Below are 12,920 nucleotides of genomic sequence, written 5' to 3' on the forward strand. Positions count from 1 at the left end.
TGATCTCCAGAGCCAACTGGCATCCCTGAGCCCCAGGTTAGGGCGGTAACTATTAGGGGCAACTCATAACTTGCTGCCCACCCTTCCTGCCTTGTACCACACCTGTTGTTTTGCTTTCGTTTGTCCTTGAGCAGCAGCCCTGGGTTTGGTCCCTTAGCTGGGTGTCATCAGCAGAAGGCCTTGGCTGGCTGAAAAGGCACTTTGTTTAGACTTATGCGGGAAAGAACAGTTTCCCACAGTAGGGGAGTCCACCATGTCCCTTGGGAGATTATTCCAATGTCTGACTGTTCTCATGGTGAAAATTTTTTTCTCTGAAGGTTAGTTTTAATTTACAGGTGTAAATACATAATAGTTAAAGGTGGTTTCTGTGCCATTCTTGCAGGAGCTTTGGTAATAATAATAATAATAATAACAACAACAATAATAATATTTGTTTATAATAATTCTTAATCTACTGTTCTTGCACTGATTTGTTGGTTTCATTGTTTTCTTTTCCTGTACTCCTGTAACTGGGTAGTTGAACTGATAAGAATGTAGAAGAGTGGGGTCATTGCCTATCCATTTGCCTTCTCAACCTTTTCATACTTCTTTTCTCACAGCAACTGTAAGAGAGTTTAAATGTAAGTCTGTGCCCTTTCAGTCTCATAATAGGAAATTATACTTACTTGAGTGTACCTGTCACAGTTTGACTCAGGTCAGACAACAATGCTCTCGATCCCCTCCCCACCCCAAACCAGGTAGGGAAGGAGAGAGAGAAAAAGAGAGAGACTTGGCTGGATTGAAAACTAAACTACACAGCTTTAATTAAAACACTAATGAATGATGCAAGAAAATATATACAATTATATACAGGTAGATTCAGGTGTGGGCAAAAGCCTCTCGCCTCCCCCCACCCCAGCAACTCCCACAGCACTTCCCTGAACTGGGAAGAGTCCCGAGGAATCCCGGAGCTGCTGCTGGAACAGAGCAGAGAGTTATGGGGGTCAGGAGATCTCGAGCCTAAGGGTCGACGGTGATGGATGAACAGAGTCCTCCCTGAACACTGGCCATGGACTGAAGAGAAGGGAAGAAGCAGAAGGAAGGAAGTTGTCTTCTGTGATCTCTGCCCTTCCTCTGAGCTTACGTAGATATATGGAATGGAATATCTTTGGCCAATTTTGCTGTCCATCTAACTCAGCCTCCTACGGGGGGGTCACAGATCTCCCCATAGTGTCTGAGCCGGCAGAGTGCAGGTGCAGCCTTGAAGCCTCAGTAGTTAGAAAAACATTCCACTGTCTTATCAGCCTAGCAGAACACACTGTTGCTAGTTACAAGAAAGCTTACTGAAGGAAAAAAAAAATCAGTAAAAAGAAAAATTGGCTTCATCCTGGCTCAAACCAGGACAGTACCATAATGGTAAAGGCACAGCACAACTGTGGCTACTAGTAGTTGCAACGGTTTCTTAGTAGTAGCACAGGGTGAAAATATCAGTTGAAAAAAGATCATTAAACATTAAAAAAGTATCACCCAAGAAGACTGACAGTCTGACACACTTGGGGAAAAAAATGTCAATTTTAACTGGGTAGGTTTTCATTCAAGTGGATTTATAATTAAATGGTGAACTTAGAGAACATGACAAATCTAAATTGTGACAATATAAATTAAACAATAACTTAAAAAAATTATTTTTAACCCTCTGTGCTACACAGAGAGGAAGTGTTTCCATCCATACTATGCTCTTTTATGCTCTTCCTCCATATTATTTTAATTACAAATTAGTTGGTTTTCACTATTACTTTGAGATCAAGCCATTGCAAATAAAAAGACTGAGGAAAAGAAAGTATTCTTTCTCAATACACGTGGAGAACGGAAGGAGCATAAAAGTGGTGAAATAAATATGCATTGGGAAAAAGGAACATTTATGACCAAAAAAATAAATATACGTGAGACACAAGATAAACTGGAAAGTGCAGGAGTTAAGCTGGCTGTCTCCTAGTTATTTGAGTTCAAGTCAGAATTTGTTTATCTCCTCATAAAATACCTAAGTTTACATAGGCTTCTGATAGCAAATTCTGCAAAAGTCACAAATAAAACCTAAAATTTATGGTATCACAGAAATTCTGTGACAAAGCCATTTACTTGCTTTATTGTCCCCCCTTTTTTCCCCCCCCCCCCCCCTTTTTTTCTTTTATTAGATGTGAGAAAACAGCCTTTTCTGCTCTTCCTTGAAACCTGGAAAATTAAATCTTCAGGTATTAGGTGAAGAAATTTAGAAATACTGAGATTTTGGTTCAACAGTAATTAAAATATGACCAAGAAAAATATTTCATTGGGATTACAATTGGGGCTTTGAAACTAATGAGGGAAAAGAACTGTACCTAAATATATAATTTGAGATTTTTAAAAGATCCTGTCTATTCAGTCATGTATATATGTTAACCTGTGGTGGAGGAGAGAAAAAGAAAATCAAAAACAATATAATTTATCTAAAGACTAATACTCTGATGCTGTCTCTTCCAGGTCTGTTGCAGAAGCCACAGAGGTTGATCTCAACATGAGAGTTGGATTGCATACAGGCAGGGTGCTTTGTGGGGTCCTGGGTCTGCGAAAATGGCAGTATGATGTCTGGTCAAATGATGTGACTTTAGCTAATGTCATGGAAGCTGGAGGACTGCCTGGGTAAGTTTGGGAGAGAACCATAGAAAAAGAAACAGCAACCTATATAGGTGAATAATTTATTTCCTTCTTTGAGGCATTTGCAATGGAATTGTAATCAATAAGATAGATCATGTTTAGTAAGAGCAATCAATATATTATGTAATCTGTGTTTTGAAATTCTCCAATTTCTCTTGATATTTGCTTTAGTAATAGGTTAGAGTAGGAGCAAAACATTTCCAAACAAAATCCTTATTAGAACCTGCCAGATATAATATGAGTAGCAATGAGGCAATGTTAGGAATGTGGGAATGCTACTTTCACCCTTTTATGTGGTGAATGGTGTCCCTCAAGGGTCAGTACTGGGACCAGTGCTGTTTAACATCTTTGTTGGAGACATGGACAGCGGGGATTGAGTGGATCCTCAGCAAGTTTGCTGATGATACCAAGCTGTGTGGTGTGATTGACACCTTAGAGGGAAGGGACACCATCCAGAGGGACCTTGGCAGGCTGGAGAGGTGGGCCAGTGGCAACCTCATGAAGTTCAATAAGGCCAAGTGCAACTGGGTAGGCACAACCCCAGGCACAAATACAGGCTGGGGGGAGAATGGCTGGAGAGCAGTCCTGAGGAGAAGGACTTGGGGGTGGTAGTAGATGAGAAGCTCAACATGAGCCACCAGTGTGTGCTGGAGCCCAGAGAGCAACTGCATCCTGGGCTGCATCAAAAGAAGTGTGGCCAGCAGGGCCAGGGAGATGATTATGCCCATCTACTCTGCTCTGGTGAGATCCCACCTCAAGTACTGTGAACATTTCTGGAGCCCTCAGCACAGGAGGTGTTGGAGAGGGTCCGGAGAAGGGCCATCAAGATGATTGAAGGGCTGGAGCACCTCTGCTATGAAGACAGGCTGAGAGAGTTGGGGCTGTTCAGTCTAGAGAAGAGAAGGCTCCAGGGAGACCTTAGAGCAGCCTTCCAGCGCTTGAAAGGGGCTACAGGAAAGCTGGGGATGGACTTTTCATCAGAGAATATAGTGACAGGGTAAGGGATAATGACTTTTAACTAGAGAGAGGAAGATTTAGGTTAGATATTAGGAAGAAATTCTTCACCATAAGGGAGATGAGGAGCTGGAATGGGTTGCCCAGGGAGGCGCCCCATCCCTGGAGGTTTCTAAGGCCAGGTTGGATGAGGTTTTGTGCAGCCTGGTGTAGTGGTAGGGTTCCCTGTTCCTGGCAGGGGGGTTGGAACTTGATGGTCTTTAAGGTCCCTTCCAACCTTAATGATTCTATGATTCTATGTTATAAATGTAACACCCTCTAGTTATTCCAGGAAATTTTTACCCTTGTACCTCTACACAGGGCAAGGGAGTGTGCCTTACTCCTTTTACATGGCAAGATTTCAAACACTAGTGGTGTGCTACAGAAAAAAAATACTTGTTTATGCACTCAAATACTGACATTTATTATACAGTAGCATATAAATCTGTAGGAAACCCATGGGCTACATCCTGGAATTTTAAGTACTCTTTGGACAGCCTCGGACCCAATTTAAGTGCACACAGTGCACTTCTGCAAAGGTGCATGGGTGTGCTTCTGTGTACAATTCACATTTGGACCAGTACCTACCATTCTCTGTTGGATTTTTACCAGATCATGATTTGCTGAATGGGGGGAAAAGAGTACATAGTAATTTTTGTGGCTAAGACAAGTGAATTTCTATTTGTTACCTATGTCTGCCTTGGACAATTTTGGCAGTGTGTTTTGTATGTTCCTTACCTAAAGGCTTTCCGGTAAAAAATAAGTAAATCTGAATACATGTGTAACAAAGGAAATCAGTAATAGCTTCTGAGATATATTTTGTGGAAACATTTTAAATATAGGAGGCCTTTGGGTGAAATAGTGAAGACAGTTTTCAGGATAACAAAACTCACAAATATGGTCAGAAATGGCTGTGCTGCCAAAAGAGTGAATCATAGTGCATACAAAACAGAATGAGTAAATTAAACAAGTCAGAGATGTGAAAGGGATCAGAAAAAGAAGTTTCTCCTTTATGCATAGGGGAGATTCGGAGTGTGAAGTCACAAGTTTGAAACAGCAGGATGTTTTTGCAAGCAAGCAGTGAAGTTAAACACTTGAGAAAACCACACAATCTAGAAGAAGATATGCATACTTACGATTTCTACAAATAAACAAGTCTGCAAGTGTCTGGACAGTCAGCAGTTATCTTTCTGTTCATTCTGCTGAAGTTTAGGAAATGTATGTAATAGAAATATTTCTCTGTTCTATTTGGCTGAAAAGACAAAACAAGTCGACTTTTTAACATAAAAAATGAAGTTTTGCATATGATTTGACCTCTTTATGATCTTCTGCACAGGCGTGTAGCAACTAGGTCAAAGCATATCTTTGCTTTAAGTAACATCTGATTCTTCTTTCCAGGAAAGTTCACATTACAAAGACCACATTAGAGTGCCTAAATGGGGACTACGAGGTAGAACCAGGATATGGTCATGAAAGGAATAGTTTCTTGAAGAAGCATAATATTGAAACTTATTTTATTGTGCCATCCCATCGTAGAAAGGTAAGGTCCACAAATTCTAGCTTATTCCATGATATATTTTGTAATTTAATAACTGTTCTGTGCTATTCTGAAACCAGAGGCAATACTGATATTTCTTATTTCTAAAAGCTCTTCAAACACTCCTGAATTGAGATCTTTTGGTTTTGACTGAGGCAGGGATGCTAAAAAAGATAACATTGTACATTACAAAGAGAAGATGATAAATTTACTTTTGAAGTTTAAAAATAAAACTATTTTTCCCTTTACCCCCAAAAAAGAAAACTGTTGTTTTATTCAGATTCTGTAATCATTCTATCAGAATTTATATATGTTACTCCAAAAATTCAATTAACTCTCCTCCCTGAAAAAGTGGGTTTTGTATGCTCACAGCTTGACTATTTTTCTTCTAGTTTACTTAAGTCTTTCATTCCCATATTGCCATGTCATTTTACTCATCATTACCTCGGAACACATAACCTGGGAGCGCAGCTCAGACTGGGATCCACCTGGCTGGAGAGCAGCCCGGTGGAAAAGGACCTGGGAATCTTGTTGGCTAACATGCTCAACATGAGTGAACAGTGTGCTGCAGCAGCAAAGAAAGCCAACGGAATGCTGGGCTGCATCAACAAGGGCGTAACCAGCAGAGATAACAAAGTCATCATCCCACTCTATTCAGTGCTTGTCAGACCACACCTGGGGTATTGCCTTCAGTTTTGGTCTCCACTATACAAAAAGGATGCAGACAGGCTGAAGAGGGTCCAGAGAAGGGCCACAAGGATGATCAGAGGACTGAAAGACCTACCATATGAGAACAGGCTGAGAAAACTGTGTTTGTTCAGCCTTGTGAAGAGAAGGCTAGGTGAGATTTCATTACCATGTTTCAGTATTTAAAAGGTGCTACCAAGAAGATGGAGATTCCCTATTTACAAGGAGTCACATGAAAAAGACAAGGGGCAATGGGCACAAGTTGCTCACGGGGAGATTCTGATTGGATACAAGAGGAAAATTTTTCACCATAAGGACAGTGAAACACTGGAATAGTCTCCCAAGGGAAGTGGCAGATTCCCTCCCCCCCATTGGACAGTTTTAAGTCTCAGCTCGACGGGGCGCTGAGCCATCTCATATCAACTATAGTAGTACTAGAAAGGTTGGATCAGATGATCCTTGAGGTCCCTTCCAACCTGGCATTCTATGATTCTATGAACTCTTTCTACAACTACTTGTGATACTGATGGCTCCTTTACTGAGCCTGGAGGATTACCCAGTGAACAGACACAGAAAAAGTAGTATAACAGATGTTATACTGCCCACAGGAGTAAAGCTAGTGAAATAATTCTGTAGTGATTGAACTAACATCCCCTGGAAGTCTGGAAAAGCTGCCACGTTTCCAAGCTGTACAACACAAAGAGTTTTGTCCAGGTCAGAGGGAGAGGCTGCAGTAAAACATCCTGCTTTCCAATGTATATACCACAGATCAGATATTTATGGTGAAGATGGGTAAATTTTCTAAGATTATTGCACAAATAATATCTTCTCTATCCTAAACATGCTTATTTTTCCCTCCTGATGTTGAGCTCCTCATGACAAATTCATGATGGCTTGCTCTGCCATCTTAGACTGCTAGAATTATTTTGATCAAGCCTTTCTTATCTTAGCTGCCCTTCCCTCCAAATTTTCATAAGCTCCCTTCTCCCTTTAGCTTTTTCCTTTTGTCAGACATCTGGAAAGAAGAGTAAGTTAGCAGTACTGTTGAGGGACAAATAATGCTTTCTACTCTTTTCTTCTTTTTGGTAGAGAACAGAAAATGAATAAGATAAGAGATTTAAGTTTATTTGAGCAGGAACTTAATTTCTGTTGCTGAGGACTTAGTCACCCCTGATGGAGATGGATGTAAGTCCTCATTCCAGTTAGATTTTCAGGATAAGGAGAACAGAGGCTCAGCAGTGTGCTGATAATATTTTCAGTCTCAGCATGCATTGACTGTGCTAACAGCAGTTTTCCATCAGGTTCACTTACAGTCACACCTTTATTCCTCAGCCAGTCGCTGAGTTTAGGGCAGCCTTTTGTTCTACCACAACATGTTTTGTGACTTCAGTAGGAGTCTTAAGTACATAATCATAATTTAAACACATTCAGTTTGTTCCAGTCTTTTCCACATCAAATGAAGCTATCTTAGAAGTTGCCTGCCATAGCATGCTTACAGGCCAAGAGGAATCTTATTGCTCTTTATCTCAACCAGACAACTTGGGACACAGACTTTTACACCCTTGTCTTCTGAGACTCCGTGCAAACAAGTTTCATTCGGGGATCTGACCTTTGGAGGGAGAATTATATCTACTTCTGAAACTAAGTATGAAAGGAATACAGATGAGGTTTTAAAGTGATGTAAAAGCTCCATGCTTGTGTTAGCCAACCTGTGTTTGACAGAAATGTAACCAGGGAAGAATAGGTCATCTTGAATTCCATGCCTGGAATCAGTTTCTTGGTCTGAATTTGGTGGCTCAGGGAGTTTTTCTGGAAACATTGGGAATCCAGTCACCAGGAGGGTTTGATTCTAGGAGTGAAAACTCCTGTTGTTTTATCCCAGAAGAGCTGCTGCTAAGGTGTTTTCTCATCTCCTGTGAAAATAATGTTTTGTTCTTCTGCTGGTATATATGACTATAATCAGTTTTAGGTAGTTTGAAAGAAAACATGTGAAAAAACAGAGGACTAGATTCTGTTTTGGCAGTCAGAGATTTTTCTCATGGCTTTCTTGAAATCAGAATGAGTTCCTAAATTAATCAATTCCAGTAAAGAAGAAAATGTAAGGGACAGTTTGATTAAGGTAGGTGTGTTGCTTATTGCTGCTAGATTTGTGTGTTTTGGTTTTCTGCTGTTTCCACTCCTACAGCATTATGTATAATGCTGAGAAAGTACTGGTGACTTCTAAGAAAGGACTGATTGGTTTGTCATCAGTTACATAAAATAAATGCCATCTTACCCATGGCTGTCACTGATAGGTTTGCTGACATGGCAGATACTGTGGTACAACTTGGCTGAAGACATTAGCTCTCCAGCATGTATCAATGACGTCAGCCAAACTGGCAGATAGAAGCACTTAATGAATTTTACTGGTATTGACAAGTTTCTCCACTGGGCTCATACATCAATCAGCATGTCACTTTGCTGTTTGTCACAGCTGTTAATGTCCCCTCCTACATTAATTCAGCTATTAACTCTTCAGAGACATAAGAGCAAAAGGCTATCCTTGAGGCACAGGCAAGATGGAGTTTCTTTAGGTTAATTCAGATATAATTTAATTGATTATTTTATTTCATGTTTTGGAGCCTGAATAGCTGAAATGCAGACACTTTTTATTCTTTCTGCATCATCTCTGACATTAATATGAATTGACTTTAGCACGTATGATGCAAAGAGGAATGAAAATCAATATTATGAGCAACAGATGGCCAAGAATCTGTTGAGTTTGAAAGCTAAATAGGCCCACTTAGTTGTTGTTGGGTTTTTTGTTTTTTTTAAAGTAATTTATTTATTTAGAAGACACATACTCTTTATTCTTCCATATTTGATCTGACAGGAAGATCTTTCATCCTAAATACCGCTTAAGTCCAGAATGAGCATAACAGTGTAAGAAAATTAATGTTTCAAAGTGAAAAAATTATACAGTATTCCCATTTTTAAAATCTTTTATTGCATGAACTAACAACCACTGAGATAAGTTTTGGAAAGTTTGATTAACGTATTTAGACACAAGTCTGACCGCATACATTAATGTCTTGGACTTTTAAAACAGATGTGATCCAGTCAGAAAAAGAGATCTCTTTCTAATATACTAAATAGTCACAAGATCCACATTCTGTGCTTTAAACTGTCATGTAAAAAAAGACAACGTTTGCCTGTCTCAGTCCCAAAGAGGACTTTCATTTCTCTGAATCAAGTTGCTGCTTCAGAGTTCCACCAAAAGGGCTTTACCTGAAGCTCTTTTCCCACCTCAGAGCCCTAACAAGGACTTTCACTGAGGCAGTTTTAGAGCAAAGTTAAGATGATTTATTGACACGACAGTTATAACAAGTTCTGGATATCCGTTGATAAATTCACTAGCTGCATATATTTGAGGTGAAGACAGTAAAGACAAAAACATCTAACAGAGTCCCCTTTTGGGGGAGAAGAGAGGATTCAGGCCCATTGACCCATCTAGATAGCTGTTGAGCTCTTCCTCCAAAGAAACAGGATTCTAGGACTAATTTATACTATTTGACGAGACGTCATAAATAATTTTCTGACTGGTACCTTTGCAGGTTCTTATTCTTTATTAATTAAGAGAGGGGAAAAGGACCAGTGTCACTCCTGATGCACATTTCTCAGGTGTCATCGTTTCCATTGTTCTAGCTTATTGCTACCACCCCAGGCCACAGAATCTTCATCCTGTTCCAGAAGTTGTGCTATTTGCCAGCCATCAAGTTTGCAGTCAAAATGCATAAGCCAGGCACCAGAGTTTTATTTTGGCCGATACCTTGGCTAAGACAATGGTCTATTTCTTCTGCCCCTACTCCTTATCTGATGTAAGAATCACAGTCATTTAGCCTGATGTGTTTTGCAAGATGGGCAAAGTGGAGGTGGTGGTGTTAGGCAGACTGGCAGGACTGTGTTCCTTTTGTTAGATTTAACAAAAGCGTCTGTCCTGTCGTCCCACATAAACACATAGACATTATCTTAGTTTGAAAATGTTCTAGCTTTCTGAAGTACTGTAAACATTACTGTATGTGGATTTACTTTCAGGGAAAAAAAGGTCTGCTCTTAAACTCTGCTTAAACTCATCTAAGTAACTTTTTCCATTAATGATTCTTAGGTAATCTACCTGACTAATCCTGTTCAGACTTTCAAACTGTACACTTTGGATTTAAGTTGTTGCTTTGTTTTGTCTGTTTGTTTGTTGGTTTGGGCTTTTTTTTGTTTTGTACAATGGATCCGTCTTTCATCAGAATTCTTTGTTATTTCATTGTTAGTCAAAGTATGTTTGCCTCAGTTTTACAGCTGGCATAGCTGGTCCCTAGAAGCACAGCCGAGTTAGTGATTTTAGCCAAGCAGTGGTCAGAAGTGATCAAGTTTTTTGCAAGGGGAAAGATTTCTGAGAATATATTCAGTTTTGCATTTACAGAAGTGGGCCTGCCATCATTGGCACTCATTGTCAGCTTAAGGGAACCTGCTTCACTGAGTAATTTTGCTGGCTTCACAGCTAAGGCAAAGACAAATAATGCTATAGACCATTCACACCAAGCAAAAGAGCTGTGTCCAGGAAAGGTGGTAATAAAAATTACAATAATGATAGGGAAACACTATAGGTAGAACTTATAAATTATTCCTATATATTCATAAGTGCCCTGTAGATTTTACAGCATACCTCAAATATAATCAATAACTAGCTTCCAAAAGATTGATAATCACCATCTGCAAAAATTCTGCTGAAGTACTAGTGAGTACCAGCTACCTGTTTTCTACAATCTAAATCACATGGTGTCATGTCCCCCAAGGTGGGTACAGCACTATCACATCCCAGAAGGTGGGTGTGGCTAGGGTTCCCCAGTGGTGGCGGTCAACCCAGAGAGATTGAAATCCAGTCCTCCTCTCTGGATTAATATCTTTTAACAACCCATTTGATGAGATTAAGCTCGGTAATTCTCTGTGCGGTACCCTCAGACCATTACCCAGGAGGCTTTCAAAAAACACACCTTTACTTAAAAATGAGTCAGATTATAAAGCTTATCAAAAGGGAACACACAACAATATCACTCTCAAAGCAACAGATTACAACTAGCAGAAATTAGCCAAATGGTAATGGTACCCTCAAAACAACAGTTTACAACCAACAGAATTTAGCAAAGTGGTACTTTCGAAATAACAGGTTGCAACCGGGAAAATGTAGCAAAATTAGTAATTATGTTACCCCTACGTGCTGAGAATAAGGTTAGAAACGGAGAGAGAGGTGGAGACAGGGAGACAGAGAGACAGAGATGAAGAAAGGGTAAGGTTATCACCACCCTTGGATCCAGTGACAATCTCAGCATGACGCTGTGGTCCTTGGATGGCAGGCACCTGCCTTGACCATTCTGAGTTTGCCTCTTTTATGACATCTGGCCCCACCTCTTCTGGTGAGGCTCAGCTTACTTTGCACAGACTCTGTTGGATTTGGGAATGTTCTGGAGATGGGTCAGTGGGGCACGGGGGTCCAGGTCATCCCTTGCCCCGCCCCCCCCCCCCCATGCAAGTTGATTGAGCAACGACTTTTATTTTAAACAGGAAAGTGGTTGTTCGCAAGATGGCACTGTGTCTCCATGGGACAGTGTCCCATTTATCAGGATGGCCGCCAAATGAGGGACTCTCCTTGTGAGAACAGGGTCCAGGTGGTGATCGAATGAGGCCCCTACCCGAGCACAATGTCCAGTTTGTCAGGGGTGCTGTTTGGAGACAATTATTCTTTTCAGAACTCTACACATGATACCTGCATCTACTATTTGAATAGCACAGTGATGGACATTTGTGAAAAGTTCGTGAAAGTGAGTACCACATCTGGTCATCCTTTGGAAATGAGCTTTTTCTCTGAAAAGGCTGGGAATTCTCTTTCCTGCCTACCATTTGCTTACAAAGCCATGCCAGGCAATCTCAGAAATCCATTCTGTAGCTTGGACAGCCCTGCTCTGTTATCTAAAGTCTCTTGAGTAATGCTATGACCTAGGTAAAAGCGTCTAATTTTTTTTTCTGAATACTTGCTTAGTTATCCAGCCATGAGGAAGTGGTTGCTGGTTAGAGGTATGGTACTCTGCCTCCTGCCTGGTTTGCTGTGTTGAAACATGCCCTAAAAGTTTGAATGCAGACAACTAACATTTGAATTTTATTTTTGTCCAGAAATAATAATAGCCAAATCAAAATCCTAACAATATATTTGGAAAGAGAGGTTAAAGCAACAGTTGAGTAAGAGGAGAGCAGTTCTGTCAGTCTTATGATTTCAGGAAAACTCAGTTGAAAGCCTGAATGTTCATAGAATCACAGGATCTTAGAATTGTAGAATGGTTAAGGTTGGAAGAGACGTTAAAGATCATCAGGTTCCAACCTCCTTGTTATGAGCAAGGACACTTTACACTAGACCAGGCTGTACAAAGCCTCATCCAACCTGGCCTTGAACACATCAAGGGAGGGGGCATCCACAACCTCCATGGGCAACCTATTCAGTTGTGTTACTAATCTCACAGTGAAGAATTTCTTCCTAATATCTAACCTAAATCTACCCTCTTTCAGTTTAAAACCATTACTCCTTATCCTCACTGCACCCTCTGGTGAAGTTTCTCCCCATCTTTGATGTAGGCTCCCTTTAGGTTGCTGTTAAGGTCTCCCCAGAGCCTTCTCTTCTCTAGGCTGAACAGCCCCAACTCTCTCAGCCTGTCTTCATAGGAGAGATGCCCCAGCCATCTGTTCATCTTTGTGGCCCATCTCTGGGCCCTCTTCAACAGCTCTATATCTTTCCTGTGCTGATGGCCCCAGAGCTGTACACAGCACTCCAGGTGCAGTCTCACCAGAGTGGAGGGGGAGAATTACTTCCCTTGACCTGCTGGCCATGTTTCTTTTGATGCAACCCAGGATGCCATTGACTTTCTGGGCTCATGTCAAGCTTGTTATCTACTCCCAGCCACAGGTCCTTCTCCTCAGGGCTGCTCCCTAGCCATTTTCCCCCCAGCCTGTA

At 40.8% G+C, this 12,920-nt stretch overlaps 1 protein-coding gene across 1 annotated transcript in view; it reads left to right on the forward strand.

Annotated features, from left to right (window-relative positions):
• Window positions 1–12,920, forward strand: part of ADCY1 (adenylate cyclase 1 (brain)) — a 169,320-nt gene that overhangs the window by 107,740 nt on the left and 48,660 nt on the right. Inside the window, 2 exon segments of the mRNA XM_010001548.1 lie at window positions 2,500–2,658; window positions 5,065–5,206. Of these exon segments, the coding sequence (XP_009999850.1) occupies window positions 2,500–2,658; window positions 5,065–5,206 (301 nt within the window).

The sequence above is a fragment of the Chaetura pelagica genome, unplaced genomic scaffold (assembly GCF_000747805.2).
Source record: "Chaetura pelagica isolate M959 unplaced genomic scaffold, ChaPel_1.0 scaffold7, whole genome shotgun sequence".
Classification (NCBI taxonomy): domain Eukaryota; kingdom Metazoa; phylum Chordata; class Aves; order Apodiformes; family Apodidae; genus Chaetura; species Chaetura pelagica.